The sequence below is a fragment of the Balaenoptera borealis genome (genome assembly GCF_965194805.1).
Source record: "Balaenoptera borealis genome assembly, chromosome: X".
Taxonomy (NCBI): domain Eukaryota; kingdom Metazoa; phylum Chordata; class Mammalia; order Artiodactyla; family Balaenopteridae; genus Balaenoptera; species Balaenoptera borealis.
In genome coordinates this window covers 14176190-14193291 of record NC_138881.1, presented here as the reverse complement: position 1 = coordinate 14193291, position 17102 = coordinate 14176190, and the positions used below count along the sequence as shown (strand labels likewise).

Genomic DNA, 17102 nt, shown 5'->3' with positions numbered 1-17102 from the left:
TGCCAAAAAAAGAGAGAACTCTAAAACCCTTAATTTCTCCCAGGAGAATTTACTATTTTGTATCACCAACTATATTAACTTAAGGAAAGCAGTCTTGAAATGAAAAGATATTCATTTACAAGGACAATGTATTTTTTTTTAAAAAAAGCATGGAGTATCAAATATTTCAGAACTTCAGGGCCTACAAACTGCCATTTGAGTTTAAGTGAGCTTCGTCTTCCCTTCCAAATTAAATGAAGAGAGTATTTTATATCAAGTTGTATCTAAGAAATCTGGCTTTGAAGTAAAGCAGCATGCCCAGCATATTCCTACTGGATTCAGTATTGCCTTAGAGACCTGATCCTAGCCAGATGGCAAAGTCAGACGACAGATTAGCTGAATGGACTATGGATTCCTTTCAAGGCCATCTGTGTTCATGGCCAGTCCTTCACAACAGTACACACAGGACTGGAGGCACACAGCGACTAGTCATTCCAGCAAGACCTTCCCATCATGCCCCCTGACCCTGCTGAAATCAGTTATCACCAGAAGCCCGGGACCCCCAGGCCATTCCTTGTGATCGGGGTCCCTGTCCCCACAGGGTCTGGATATATCCCCTAACCGGACACCATGTCTCCCACCCTCCCCAGCTTGAGAAAGCCTCCCACCGTGCCCTTTAAGAACTCGGGGTGGAGCATCAACAGGTCCCCTATATTCTCAACTTCTTCTTTGAACACTCCTTCCTCTCACCTTAATCCAGTGCTTCTCAATCCTGACTGCACTTCAGAATCACCTGGGGAGCGTCTACAAACTCCCATCGCCCAGGCCTCAGTCGGTTGCAAGCTCCCCCAAACGATGCTGGTGTCCACAAGGGTGAGTGCTGCTGGGCTGAGTGACACCCTGTGCTGTCCCCTCAGCAGCTGCTCCCCAGACAGAACTCTCTCATCGGGGGGCCTTTCCCCTCCCACAGCTCTGGCACCACCGGGACTCAAGTGAGCAGGCCGGCTGCTCCTCACTGCCGCCTCCAAACATGAAATCTCTCTCCTCTAAAATCTCCTAGCTTTCCAAATTGCGGGCAGTTCCTCTGACACACAGGGACCTCTTGTACACCTGTTTCTTTGCATTTGCTTTTTCTCTTCAGTAATGTTCTGAACCCCTCAGCCATTAAAAAGAAAAGTTCTCTTGTTTCTGTAAAACTCAGTTCACTGGTAACCTCAGCCCTTGCACGAAGCCCTCTTGGTCTCTCTGAGCTTAGAAGTATTGCTAAAATGCTTCCTCCATAGCGCTTTCATCCCCCAGTGCTATTGTAGCGCTCACTGCATTGCTCGCAAAGAGCACTTGCCGTTATAAAGTGAGAAATTAGTGGTATAAGTAGGAAAATTCGGAGCACATGAGTCTACAGGGAGCCGCAATTCATCAAATGTAGTGCTAATACAAAACTGAAAAGATTATCCTTTGGACCAAAAAAAAAAATCTTCTCTTTATTAAAGATAATTACACTGAAGCTGTGGCTCTATCACAATTGCTATAAGAAATCTGGCCCGAGATCAACACTATTAAAGGGATTTGGCTATTGAAGTACCACACAGGCCCCGAGCAGAAAACAGGACAAGCACCAACCCTGTGAATGGCATTTTACTCAGTTCATATGCACACAAACAATGAGCTAATAAGTTTAACTAACTCTCATTTTAACACTGCTCCATATGAAACAGTTACCTCTAACTGCTTTTTAATCATTTACACTATGAATCAGTCTTTTTTTAAAAAAAAAAAAGTGTCACCTCTGGCCTCTAGCCTGAGCCAAAATACTACACCCTGCTCTCTGGCCTGTCCACAGGAAAACGTGGGACCAAAACATTTGATTCTTTATATACTCACTTGGTCCTTCTTGATCTTACCTATATAGCACGAAAAATAAGATCAGTTTCTTTGAATTTATTCCTTTTCCTAACTCCAGGGCCCCATTTGTATAACTTAATCCAGATGTTCATATCATGGTGGTGTCTGGTCTAAGTAAGGGCCAGTGAGGCTGCATTTTATGCTGAAAACCTAAACCTCATCTCTCACCTGATAAAAGTAGAGACAGACTTCTGGTGTATGTATGTATGTATGTATGTATGTATGTATCTATCTATCTATCTATCTATATATAAACATATATATATATATATATATATATATATATCTTTGTGCACATATCTGCAAATGTACAAACTCTCTTACATACTTAAAAACTGATAGTGCATTACTGATTGGCCACATAGTTTTTTAAATAGTGTTCCTCTTGGGGGAATAAAATGTTTTCTTTATTATAATCTAGTCTTGCCCGTTTATCAAGTTATATAATATGAAAATGTTAAATCCAAAAACTTTTTATCTTAATCTCTTCTCAAAGCTACTAATAAATACAATGATTTTAATTATACCAGGCTTCCTGGCTTCTCCCCTAAGTACTACAGTTTAAGCCCTACAAAAGAAGTCTCTGTAGTTAAGTATATATATATATTTTTCCAAAGTCACCTTGATTGTCCATATATACCAAGGAACAGTCAAAAAAATTTTAACATAGCAAAAGAATAACTCAGAGTATTTAAGTTCTCTATAATAAAATTTGTTGCTTTTCTGTTCCTTCTTCCTCTCTCATGAGGAAGCAACAAAGAAAACACAACAAACTGAAAACACAACAATTTGAAATCCCAAGCTAATGTGTGGTAAACTTTCTTTTTCATTTTCATCTCTTCTAGGGAAACCTATTGGCATAAGATATAAAAATTTAACTTTAATCACATAATATACAGATGAGGTGACAGATTAAAGATATTTGGAAATGTTCTTACCAATACCTTAAGGCTGGTGTATAATCATGTGTCCTAACTGCTACGCCCTCAGGATATTAACAGTATTTTATAAATAAAGGGATGAATGGTCACAAGCTAGAAAACTGCCAGCTTTAACAAAATTGACCAGGTTGCTTTACTGTAGGACTTCAAAGCCCTTAATGAGCTGGCGTGCACTGCAAATCTCCCAGAGCAGGTACAGAGGCAGCAAATCTGTCTTACCACACAGCCCTATTAACATCTCCCAGGAGAATGCTTCATCACAGGTAGTTTGGGAAAGACTGAAACATATATGTGCCCCATACAGGTGGTTAGGTGACTTTCTCCTGGGGCCAACAGTAGGAATTTGACATGGCACAAAGACTAACCACCACCGTGTGTGGATCAGCCAGGACTTCCTCTGTTGACCGTGTGTGTCCCACGTACAGTGGGCAAGGGGGAGAGTGTAGGGGAGCGAAGGGGTGGAGGGCTCTTCTGCCTGCTTTTCGAAACACACCTGTTTCTATAGTCTGAAAACTCCATAGTTAGGCAGCTGAGCTGGAGGCTTGGGCTGAGCGCTAGGCTCACTGTTTACACTGTGATGGGAAATCTGATAGACAAAAAAGCAGTCTCTTTCGTTAACAGTGACTTCAGAATTCCCAGGCCCCCATCAGCTCCTCAGTCACCAAGCCCCAGAGCAGGCAGGAAGCCCACCTAGAGCAGCTCAGATGAGGACTGCTGATAGCGGCAGCACGGTTCACAACCAGGAACTAACTACTGTCACTTATGCAGCAGGAGAAACATAAGGAGGTTGGTCACAAAAGCCCTTTCAGACAAGTCTTCCAAGTATTCATCCAGGTGGCTCCCAAGTCCTGGTCTGAAACCAGCAGCTCGTAGATAAGCACCTCCGGAATGCCCACTAATGTTGTGACAGGCTTGCTGTTGGTGCAAATCAGGAGCATCAGCTCATCTAGGTCCTCCTGGGGGACGTGGTGAAAGCCTCAATTGCCAGTGCAACGGAGCCCTGTCTTCCTGTACACACGGATACTTTGACTCCAACAATGGGAAGGGGGAGGAACCTTCAGGAGATGGACCTTGGCTCTACTGTTTACTAGCTGTGTCACGTTGGGTAACTTGCTTAACCCCTGTATGCTTCAACTTCCTCATCTGTTTTTTTGGGGTCTTTTTTTAAGGTTAATATTTATACCTACTTCATAGGGTTTTTGTGAAGATTAAATAATGCATTGAAAGCACTTAGCACAAATGCGTGCTCTATTATAGATGCTCAGTAAACACAGCTAATAATTTAAATGAGTAGAAATCACAGCCAAGGAAGGGCAAGGATGGAACTAAAGCTTGGCAGTAGTAAACAGCAGGGACTCAATAAACACTTGTTGACTGGTTAACTAATCTCTCGTAAAGCTAACGCTGGAATACTGAAAAAACGGTTCTCACTTATTTATATGTGGGTCAGGAAGAAGAGGGCTTTTAATTACCCTTCAAACTGAAGGAGGAAGCCCATGTCTCATGGTATTTGCATCTCGAGGTTGAGGGGACACTAAAGACCATCTAATCCTCTAAAAGAAGGACAAGCCAACGTTTAAAGTGGTTGCAGTGACTCAGCGAGTCCTGAGATGCACCATATGGAAACGTATGCTCTGAACTACCCAGAGCAATGAGGTAGAAACTGGGTCTGTTTATAGAGAAATTTCTCAACATTTCCTGCCCAAAGTCAGAGAGGGTCTTTAAAGATAGTTTCTTCAGCGGCAATTAATGAAAGGAAGGATCTGTAGCACTCTTTACCACACTCCACGGATTTGCTGTTTGCTTCTCATTTTCAACTCTACAAAGAGTGTTCATGTATAAGGCCATAGTAGCACATGTCAGTAAGGCGGAATTCATTCACAGGTGAAACAGATTCGGGTGATACAGTCTCCCAACGCTGCTGATTCAGCTTTTTGTCCCAAAGGAAAATACCATCCTAAAAAAAGCACTGTGGGCGCACTAACTCCATGCTGATGACCATTTATTTTTAGTTTATGCAGAATTAACACAGCTCCTAAAACACTGAGGAAAATACAGGCACTCAGACTGCACATACTGCACAGAAAAGCCACGTTCCCCAGCGCCAATCGGAGAGGCACCCCTTCTGCTCCTCTCTCTGTAATGAAAACCACATGCAACCCTCTACAGCCAAGACTGAACTGTTTCACACATTTGCTTGGTTGCTTATGGAGGAAACTGTCCCTTTTCCACATGAGGCTGGGGGCTGGCTGGAGAGGAAGAAACTCAACCCCGCTCTGCTCTCCCAGTCCAGTCCAGACATCATCTTGGGACCCTGACCTGCCAGTTCTGTGGTGATCAACCCTCGCAAAGGAACCACAGTGGGAGGACAACTGCCTACTGACAGACAGTTCACAGAAATCAACGTCATCTCCTACCTGCGATGGACAAGGTCTCGGAGGAAGCGCAGGTGGTGGAGGTAACAATCCTGACTTAGAAGCTGAAAAGAAAAATACACACAGTTAAGGACCACCGAAAACAACACACAGCACTCTTCCACTTGTTAACTGGGAAGAGCTATCGCATTTAACATGTTTAACTTTTTAAAATCTATCTGAGGGCTTTCTTTTTTCTTAAAAAAAAGAGCACATGCTATTTCCAATCCCTTTTTCATTTTCCTCCTATCCAAAATCCAAATATTTATATAGGCTGTTGTGATTAAGACAGTGTAAAACAGTAAGGAAATGACACCCTTTGATCAAAAGACTGGAACGCAGCACGGGAAGGACAGTCAATCCCCAATTAATCTGATGTTAATTATTTAGTTTCAAATACTCTAGGCCCTTTGGCTCCTCTCCTATTTCTCCCAAGCTCTCAGCCATTACACTGCTCATTAGCTTGAGTTGGGAGCCAGAAATCCAGAATCCCAACAAGGCAGTGCTGCTGCCCTGTAAGTGAGTGGGTCTGATAGCAGTAGGAGTGGCTGAAAATGATGGACTAAAATGATATTTGGGGATTCTTCAAAGATCTCAATTTCCTTTTCTCCCACTGATCCTTATTATCAGGAATAATTAAATCTGTTTCTAAAATAATCTGGCCCCATTTGAAGCATCTTCTGAAAGAAAGTTTCATTCTAACTTTTAAAAAAAATTTTGTGAGATACAGAGAGAGCTGGAGTTAAGCCAAGAACGTCTGAGTTGTAACTTAACAATGAAAACAAACATCTGCTATCGAATTATAAATAAGGCTCATGATCACACGCAAGAAATAAGTTTATCATCACACACTGGCCAAGTTAAACCACATTCTTTACAAACTCCTTAGAAAAGCACACCGTGCTCTATATAACTATATGCAGTTTATTTCCAAATCTGTAATATGTGGGCTAATATTTGGACAACTTTCTATGCCTTAAAAATAAATCACACCCTCTCTCCTGCTGCCAGGATAGGAGCTCAGCTCTGCGTTTCCTTGGCGGATTGCGATTCCACTGGCCACGTACATCTTGGGCTGCGGTTCACAGCGCACCCACTACACTCCAGGTGCCCAGGCAGGGCTCCTTAAACCATCCACTATGTGGCTGACATGGCCTTGGTGCTCCAGCCTGGTGTGAGGCTTGAGGCTCCGAGGTAGGAGAGCCAAGTCCAGGACACTGGTCCACCAGACCTCCCAGCCCCACGTAATATCAATCAGCAAGAGCTCTCCCAGAGATCTTCGTCTCAACGCTAAGACCCAGCTCCACCCAATGGCCAGCAAGCTCCAGTGCTGGACGCCCCATGCCAAACAACTAGCAAGACAGGAACACAACCCCACCCATTAGCAGAGAGGCTGCCTAAAATCATACTAAGTTCACAGACACCACAAAACACACCACCGGATGTGGCCCTGCCCACCAGAAAGACAAGATCCAGCCCCACCCACCAGAACACAGGCACCATTCCCCTCCACCAGGAAGCCTACACAACCCACAGAACCAAACTCAACCACTGGGGGCAGACACCGAAAACAACAGGAACTACGAACGTGCAGGCTGCAAAAAGGAGATCCCAAACACAGAACATTAAGCAAAATGAGAAGACAGAGAAACACACAGCAGATGAAGGAGCAAAGTAAAAAACCTCCAGACCAAACAAATGAAGAGGAAATAGGCAGTCTACCTGAAAAAGAATTCAGAGTAATGAGAGTAAAGATGATCCAAAATCTTGGAAATAGAATGGAGAAAATACAAGAAACATTTAACAAGGAACTAGAAGAACTAAAGAGCAAACAAACAATGATGAACAACACAATAAATGAAATTAAAAATTCTCTAGAAGGAATCAATAGCAGAATAACTGAGGCAGAAGAACGGAGAAGTGACCTAGAAGATAAAATAGTGGAAAAAACCACCACAGAGCAGAATAAAGAAAAAAGAATGAAAAGAATTGAGGACAGTCTCAGAGACCTCTGGGACAATATTCAACGCACCAACATTCGAATTATAGGGGTCCCAGAAGACGAACAGAAAAAGGAAGGGACTGAGAAAATATTTGAAGAGATTATAGTTGAAAACTTCCCTAATATGGGAAAGGAAATGGCCAATCAAATCCAGGAAGCACAGAGAGTCCCATACAGGATAAATCTAAGGAGAAACACGCCAAGACACATATTAATCAAACTATCAAAAATTAAATACATGGGCTCCCCGGGTGGCACAGTGGTTAAGAATCTGCCTGCCAATGCAAGGAACACGGGTTCGAGCCCTGGCCCGGGAAGATCCCACATGCCGCGGAGCAAGTAAGCCCATGCACAACTACTGAAGACTGTGTGCCTAGAGCCCGTGCTCTGCAAAAAGAGAAGCCACGACAATGAGAAACCCACACACCGCAAAGAAGAGTAGCCCCTGCAAACCACAACTAGAGGAAGCCCACACACAGCAACAAGGACCCAACAGAGCCAAAAATAAATAAATAAATAGATTTTTTTTTTAATTACCTACAAAGAAAAAATATTAAAAGCAGCAAGGGAAAAACAACAAATAAAATACAAGGGAATCCCCTTAAGGTTAACAGCTGATCTTTCATCAGAAACTCTGCAAGCCAGGAGGGAGTGGCAGGACATATTTAAAGTGATGAAAGGGAAAAACCTACAACCAAGATTACTCTAACCAGCAAGGTTCTCATTCAGATTCCACGGAGAAATTAAAACCTTTACAGACAAGCAAAAGCTAAGAGAATTCAGCACCACCAAACCAGCTTTACAACAAATGCTAAAGGAACTTCTCTAGGCAGGAAACACAAGAGAAGGAAAAGACCTACAATAACAAACCCAAAACAATTAAGAAAATGGTAATAGGAACATACATATCGATAACTGCCTTAAATGTAAATGGATTAAATGCTCCAACCAAAAGACATAGACTGGTTGAATGGATACAAAAACAAGACCTGTATATATGCGGTCTACAAGAGACCCACTTCAGACCTAGAGACACATACAGACTGAAAGTGAGGGAATGGAAAAAGATATTCCATGCAAATGGAAATCAAAAGAAAGCTGGGGTAGCCATACTCATATCAGACAAAATAGACTTTAAAATAAAGAGTATTACAAGAGACAAAGAAGGACACTACATAATGAGCAAGGGACCAATCCAAGAAGAAGATATAACAATTGTAAATATTCATGCACCCAACATAGGAGCACCTCAATACACAAGGCAAATGCTAACAGCCATAAAAGGGGAAATCGACAGTAACACAATCATAGTAGGGGACTTTAACACCCCACTTTCACCAATGGACAGATCATCCAAAATGAAAATAAATAAGGAAACACAAGCTCTAAATGACACAATAGACCAGATAGATATAATTGATATTTATAGGACATTCCATCCAAAAACAACGAAATACACTTTCTTCTCCACTGCTCATGGAACATTCTCCAGGACAGATCATACCTTGGGTCACAAATCAAGCCTTGGTAAATTTAAGAAAATTGAAATCCTATCAAGTATCTTTTCTAACCACAACGCTATGAGACTAGATATGAATTACAGGAAAAAATCTGTAAAAACACAAACACATGGAGGCTAAACAATACACTACTAAATAACCAAGAGATCACTGAAGAAATCAAAGAGGAAATCAAAAAAACCTAGAAACAAATGACAATGATAACATGACGACCCAAAACCTATGGGATACAACAAAAGCAGTTCTAAGAGGGAAGTTTCGAGCAATACAATCCTACCTCAAGAAACAAGAAACATCTCAAATAAACAACCTAACCTTACACCTAAAGCAACTAGAGAAAGAAGAAAAAACCCCAAAGTTAGCAGAAGGAAAGAAATCATAAAGATCAGATCAGAAATAAATGAAAAAGAAATGAAGAAAACAATAGCAAAGATCAAGAAAACTAAAAGCTGGTTCTTTGAGAAGATAAACAAAATTCATAAACCATTAGCCAGACTCATCAAGACAAAAAGGGAGAAGACTCAAATCAACAGAGTTAGAAATGAAAAAGGAGAAGTAACAACTGACACTGCAAAAATACAAAGGATCATGAGAGATTACTACAAGCAACAATATGCCAATAAAAAGGACAACGAGGAAGAAATGGACAAGTTCTTAGAAAAGCACAATCTTCCAAGACTGAACCAGCAAGAAAGAGAAAAAAAAACCAGACTAATCACAAGCACTGAAGTTGAAACTGTGATTAAAAATCTTCCAGCAAACAAAAGCCCAGGCTCAGATGGCTTCACAGGCGAATTCTATCAAACATTTAGAGAACAGCTCACACCTATCCTTCTCAAACTCTTCCAAAATATAGCAGAGGGAGGAAAAATCCCAAACTCATTCTATGAGGCCACCATCACCCTGATACCAAAACCAGATAAAGACGTCACAAAGAAAGAAGACTACAGGCCAATATCACTGATGAACACAGATGCAAAAATCCTCAACAAAATACTCGCAAACAGAATCCAACAGCACATTAAAAGGATCATACACCATGATCAAGTGGGGTTTATCCCAGGAACGCAAGGACTCTTCAATATACGCAAATCAATCAATGATACACCATATTAACAAACTGAAGGATAAAACCATATGATCATCTCAGTAGACTCAGAAAAAATTTTTGACAAAATTCAACACCCATTTATGATTAAAATGTTCCAGAAAGTAGACATAGAGGGAACTTACCACAACATAATAAAGGCCAATATGACAAACCCACAGCCAACATCATTCTCAATGGGGAGAAACCGAAACCATTTCCACTAAGATCAGGAACAAGACAAGGTTGCCCACTGTCACCACTATTATTCAACGTAGTTTCGGAAGTTTTAGCCACAGCAATCAGAGAAGAAAAAGAAATAAAAGGAATCCAAATCAGAGAAGAAGTAAAACTGTCACTGTCTGCATATGACATGATACTTATACATAGCGAATCCTAAAGATGCTAACAGAAAACTACTAGAGCTAATCAATGAATTTGGTAATGTAGCAGGATACAAAATTAATGCACAGAAATCTCTTTCATTCCTATACACTAATGATGAAAAATCTGAAAGAGAAATTAAGGAAACAGTCCCCTTTACCACTGCAACAAAAAGGATAAAATATCTAGGAATAAACCTACCTAAGGAGACAAAAGACCTGTATGCAGAAAAGTATAAGACAGCGATGAAAGACATTAAAGACGATACAAACAGATGGAGAGACATACCATGTTCTTGGACTGGAAGAATCAACATTGAGAAAATGACTATACTACCCAAAGCAATCTACAGATTCAATGCAATCCCTATCAAACTACCAATGGCATTTTTCACAGAACTAGAACAAAAAATTTCACAATCTGTATGGAAACACAAAAGACCCCGAATAGCCAAAGCAATCTTGAGAAAGAAAAACGGAGCTGGAGGAATCAGGCTCCCTGACTTCAGACTATACGACAAAGCTACAGTAATCAAGACAGTATGGTACTGATACAAAAACAGAAATATAGATCAATGGAACAGGACAGAAAACCCAGAGATAAACCCACGCACATATGGTCACCTTATCTTTGATAAAGGAGGCAAGAATATACAATGGAGAAAAGACAGCCTCTTCAATAGGTGGTGCTGGGAAAACTGGACAGCTACATGTAAAAGAAAGAAATTAGAACACTCCCTAACACCATATACAAAAATAAACTCAAAATGGATTAAAGACCTAAATGTAAGGCCAGACACTATCAAACTCTTAGAGGAAAACATAGGCAGAACACTCTATGACATAAATCACAGCATGATCCTTTTTGACCCACCTCCTAGAGAAATAGAAATAAAAACAAAAATAAACAATGGGGCCTAATGAAACTTAAAAGCTTTTGCACAGCAAAGGAAACCATAATCAAGACGAAAAGACAACCCTCAGGATGGGAGAAAGTATTTGCAAACGAAGCAACTGACAAAGGATTAATCTCCAAAATATACAAGCAGCTCATGCAGCTCAATATCAAAAAAAACAAACAACCCAATCCAAAAATGGGCAGAAAACCTAAATAGACATTTCCGCAAAGAAGATATACAGATTGCCAACAAACACATGAAGGGATACTCAACATCACTAATCATTAGAGAAATGCAAATCAAAACAACAATGAGGTATCACCTCACACCAGTCAGAATGGCCATCATCAAAAAATCTACAAACAATAAATGCTGGAGAGGGTGTGGAGAAAAGGGAACCCTCTTGCACTGTTGGTGGGAATGTAAATTGATACAGCCACTATGGAGAACAGTATGGAGATTCCTTAAAAAACTAAAAATAAGGGACTTCCCTGGTGGCACAGTGGTTAAGAATCTGCCTGCCAATGCAGGGGACACAAGTTCAAGCCCTGGTCAGGAAGATCCCACATGCCGGGGAGCAACTAAGCCCATGCGCCACAACTACTGAGCCTGTGCTCTAGAGCCCATGAGCCACAACTACTGAGCCCGTGCACCACAAGTACTGAAGGCCACGCACCTAGAGCCCGTGCTCCGCAACAAGAGAAGCTACCACATTGAGAAGCCCGTGCACCACAACTAAGAGTAGCCTCCACTCACTGCAACTAGAGAAAGCCCATGCACAGCAACGAAGACCCCATGCAGCCAAAAATAAATTAATTAATTAAAAAACAAAACAAACAAACAAAAAAACCTCAAAATAGAACTACCATATGATCCAGCAATCCCACTACTGGACATATACCCTGAGAAAGCCATAATTCAAAAAGAGTCATGTACCACAATGTTCATTGCAGCTCTATTTACAATAGGCAGGACATGGTAGCAACCTAAGTGTCCATCGACAGATGAATGGATAAAGAAGACATGCCACATATATACAACAGAATATTACTCAGCCATAAAAAGAAATGAAATTGAGTTATTTGTAGTGAGGTGGATGGACCTAGAGTCTGTCATACAGAGTGAAGTAAGTCAGAAAGAGAAAAACAAATACCATATGCTAACACATATATATGGAATCTAAAAAAAAAATGGTTCTGAAGAACCTAGGGGCAGGACAGGAATAAAGATGCAGATGTAGAGAATGGACGTGAGGACACAGGGAGGGGGAAGGGTAAGCTGGGACGAAGTGAGAGAGTGGCATGGACATATACACACTACCAAATATAAAATAGATAGCTAGTGGGAAGCAGCTGCATCACACAGGGAGATCAGCTCAGTGCTTTGTGACCACCTAGAGGGGTGGGATAGGGAGGGTGGGAGGGAGACACAAGAGGGAGGGGATATGATTGTTATACAGCAGAAACTAACACAGCATTGTAAAGCAATTATTCTCCAATAAAGATGTTAAGAAAATAATTATTCAGATAACAAAAAAATAAAATAAAATAAATCATAGCAATGTGCCAAGAACACAAAGGTTTATGTATATCACTTTTGATTTGACCCAGCTAGATCAGACAAGCTAGAAGGTGGAGTTTGGGGCTTTCCACAAAGGTAACTCAGTAATTTCATAGAGATTTTCCTCCTGAGCCAGTGCATGGATGTGGTACAACCATGTGGGCCCATCAGTGATTTCTCTCAATCTGTCTTTCATTAACATTTATGAAACACATCAGTGAGTCAAAACTCCAGAGGTGGTGAGACCTTGAACAGCCTTCGGTAACAAAGCATGTAGCAACAGAGAATGACAAAAGCCTCAGGAATTATCCACCTCAGGGCCCCCACTCTATAGGTCCTCATGGATTGGGCCTTTAAATTACGAGTTACTTTAAAAATAAAATGAAAAAACCAACAAAACACAAAATCTATGCTTGCTTTTAAAGGAGAGGTCTTGCACCATAACGAAGTGTATGTTAAAACAACCCTTCATTAACAAAAGAGGGCTAAGAAGCAATAAGCCATTTAATTAAATGACTTCTGATTCCAGCCAAGATGGAGTAACACAGGCCACATTCACCCTCCCCTTTTTAACAGCCAGAAACAAACATATAGATGTTTTTTATATAAAAGAAACAGTTCTTTAGACACCAGAAAATCAGGCAACAAAAGACAGTGATCCCTGAGAGACAGGAAACAAACCAGGTGAGCTCCGTGACTCACTGTCCCTGCTGACAGCCCTGCAAGTTACTAGAAACAGAACCTGCCTCCAGATTCATGTCTGATTAATTTCACTTTTACTATTATTTAATTTTTCAAAACAAATGCGCTATTTTTGTAAAAGATGATGTAAGGGTATGTTGTGAATATACTTTTGGATAAAATTACATCATAAATATTAACAGCAGTTTTCTTTCCTCTTTTCAGTACCTTTATCTATTTCTTCCTTACCTGGCTACAACACCTACTATAGAGTCAAATAATGGTGACATGAGCATTCTTGTCTTCTCTTGATCTCAAAGCTAAGGCTTTCACTATTTCACCATTAAGTATGGCATTTGCTGTAGGTTTGTTGTAGATACCCCTTAATGGATTACAAAAATTCCCATTTATTTTGAGACTTTTTTTCATGATAATTCATTTTCAAATTTTAACCAAAGCCACATCTCCATCTGTTGAGGTGATGGTATGATATTTTTCCTTATGATTTATTAATATGGTAAATTACACTATGAATTTCTTAATATTAAAACACTCTTGCAGACCTAGGATAATCCCAACTTGGTCAGGTTTTTCTTTTTTTTTTTTTTTTTTTTAAAGGAATTCCTTTATTTTTATTATTTATTTATTTATTTATTTATTTATTTTTGGCTGTGTTGGGTCTTCGCTTCTGCGCAAGGGCTTTCTCTAGTTGTGGCGAGCGGGGGCCACTCTTCATCGCGGTGCGCGGGCCTCTCACTATCGCGGCCTCTCCCATTGCGGAGCACAGGCTCCAGACGCGCAGGTTCAGCAGCTGTGGCTCACGGGCCTAGTTGCTCCGTGGCATGTGGGATCTTCCCAGACCAGGGCTCGAACCCGTGTCCCCTGCATTGGCAGGCAGATTCTCAACCACTGCGCCACCAGGGAAGCCCACAGTAGGGGTAAAATGAGGAAAGTAATGAAAAGTAAAGAAAGTTAACTGATAGGGGATCCTATTTCCCATCCTTCAGGAGAAGGGCGTACCTCGGCAAGACCCTTGAAGTTCTGGTTCCAGCTACACCTCATGCTGTTTTGGACTTCAGGATCCCTGCTCCTGTGGTCCCTTCTGTCTCTAATTCACCTGGATAACTCAGAATATAGTAAATGACCAACAAATATTTGTTTGAACTAACATAAGAAAGAACTATACTATTATGTTCCATTCCTACATTTTTAAAAAGCTGATTGAAGGAGTTTAGGAGCAGTTAGATTCTGAGATTTTTCTCACACATTCTGCACAGTTTCAGCCTTTCTTCCACTCCAGAAAAATGCTAGAAATATTTTCTTCTCCAGGGAGGACACAAGGCCCAGATGAAGGCACAGGGGCCACACTGAGAACAGTAAATGTAGGACTCTGGACGCTGAGACACTTCCAGCCCTCTCCCTATCTGCTCCCAGACTATTTTACCCAGAGACTAGAAGACTGTGCTCCAGGCAATTGGACCAGCCAAGATGGAAGATCTAGATATCAACATCAAGAGATCTCCAAGAAGATGGTCCAGCCAGATCATTCTACCATGAAGCCCACACATGGCAAGTCCCATCCATTTACTCATGAATTTCAATCAGCTTTTTAGCCCCCATTCTTAAATATAAGCAGGTGATGAACTACCGCCAGATATCTGCAGAAAATTTTCTAACCTAAGACAGAGCAATAAAAATAGAAAACAATTGGCCTCAAAGAAACAGATTAGATCTATACAAGGAGAAAAAATTTTAATGTTATTAATATCATCAGAATGATTATTCGGTTTAATCCAGAAATATTCAGACATTTACTATGTCCCAGGCACTGTTTAAGGTGTTGGGAAAATATCAGTGGGAAAAAAATAAACAGGAAAAAAAGTCTTATCCTCATGAAGCTTATATTTCATTGATAAGACAGATAATAGGGTAGGAGTGAGGGATGAAATTTTTAATACAGTCAACAGGGGAAGCCTCAATAAGAGATAAAAAATGTTATTTGCAAAGATGAAATAATGGGATGTTACTGAAAATAGAATATTCAAAAAATTAAAAAGAGCACTTGGAAATTAAAAACATGACAGCAGAAGAGGAAAAGCTTAATAGAAAGGTTCAAAGTCTAAGGAAATCTCAAAGAAAGTAGGGTAATATCCAAACAAAAGTTCCACAAAAAGAAATAGAGAAAATAGTAATAAATCAATTAACTAGTTCAAGAAAATTTCCCAGAAATGAAGAATATGAGTTTCTAAATTAAAAGAGCTCACAGAGGGACTTCCCAGGTGGCGCAGTGGTTAAGAATCTGCCTGCCAATGCAGGGGACATGGGTTTGAGCCCTGGTCTGGGAAGATCCCACATGCTGCGGAGCACCTAAGCCCATGAGCCACAACTACTGAGCCTGCGCTCTAGAGCCTGCGAGCCACAACTACTGAGCCCGCGAGCCACAACGACTGAAGCCCACATGCCTAGAGCCCTTGCTAGAGAAGCCACTGCAATGAAAAGCCCGTGCACCGCAACAAAGAGTAGCCCCCACTCGCCACAACTAGAGAAAGCCCGTGCACAGCAACAAAGACCAAACGCAGCCAAAAATTAATTAATTAATTTTTAAAAAAAAGAGTCACTGTTTTTGAAAAAATAAAATAAAAGAGCCCACTGAGTACCCAGGATGGTGGAAGAAAACAGACCCATGGCACGGTACATCAACATGAAATTTCAAAAAACTGGAGTTAGAAGATTCTACTATTTTCCACCAGGGGGTGGGAGAGGAGGGAAGGCTACATACAAAGGATCAGATGTCCAAATGGTTTTAGATTTCTTATTATACCACTGGAAGCTAGAATTCATTGGAGCAATACCATCAAAATTCTGAAGAAATCTGATTTCCAACCTATGATTATATACCCGAACTAGCAGCCTGCATGATGGTTCAATTAAAGATATTTTTAGACATCCAAGGTCTCAAATTGAGCACCATGTACCCTTTCCAAGAAAGCTTCTCAAGGATGTGCTTTACCAAAACAAAAGAGTAAACCAAGAAAGAGTAAGACATGAGGTACAGGATAAAGGAGATCCAACATGGGAGAAATAGGAAGGGAATCCTTGGATGACAGTATAAGGAGAAGCCATGATGAAAACTACATACCAGGCATAGAACACAATCATTTTAGATATCCTCAAAAAGATGAAACTAATACCTGATGTTTCAGAATTTCATTAGAGTAACCTTAGAAAACTGAGGGAGTCTACAGTTGATTCAGGGGCAAGTACACTAAAAAGAAACAAGATGATTATTCACTCCAAAGCAAACAAAAATCTGTGCAGTAGGAAAAGTGAAAAATTTACTATATGACTACATAGCCATAGTAATAATATAAACACTTAATATTAATCTAACCAAAATGATAATAATACTATATTGGTGGGGTGGAAGAGGGGAATGGTGACAGGGGAGGGAAGACAGTAAATGATGACTAAAATTGTAAAGCCAACAAGAGGTTATACAAATATCTTATTTTGAAATATGAAGGAAATACCAAAATAAGCAACATTAAAAACTCTGTAGCAGAGTGTATTCTCCCAAGTCTTGAGGTAAATCAATGGCCTCGGAGGAACTTCCCAGACTTCAGTTTGTCCCGTCAGTTCACCATGGAGCCCTGGCCTTCAACTCCATGGTATCAGGATATCAGCTGTGATTACTCACTTTTGCAGCTTCTTCCCTCTCTTTCCAGAAGTCATGT

At 40.6% G+C, this 17102-nt stretch overlaps 1 protein-coding gene across 11 annotated transcripts in view; it reads right to left on the bottom strand.

Annotated features, from left to right (window-relative positions):
- The window catches only part of REPS2 (RALBP1 associated Eps domain containing 2), a 226399-nt gene that overhangs the window by 57768 nt on the left and 151529 nt on the right, over positions 1–17102 (bottom strand). For all 11 annotated transcript variants that reach the window (XM_082375642.1, XM_082375650.1, XM_082375646.1 and 8 more), the window contains one exon: positions 5240–5301. In XM_082375642.1, the coding sequence (XP_082231768.1) occupies positions 5240–5301 (62 nt within the window). The remainder of the gene's footprint in view (positions 1–5239; positions 5302–17102) is intronic.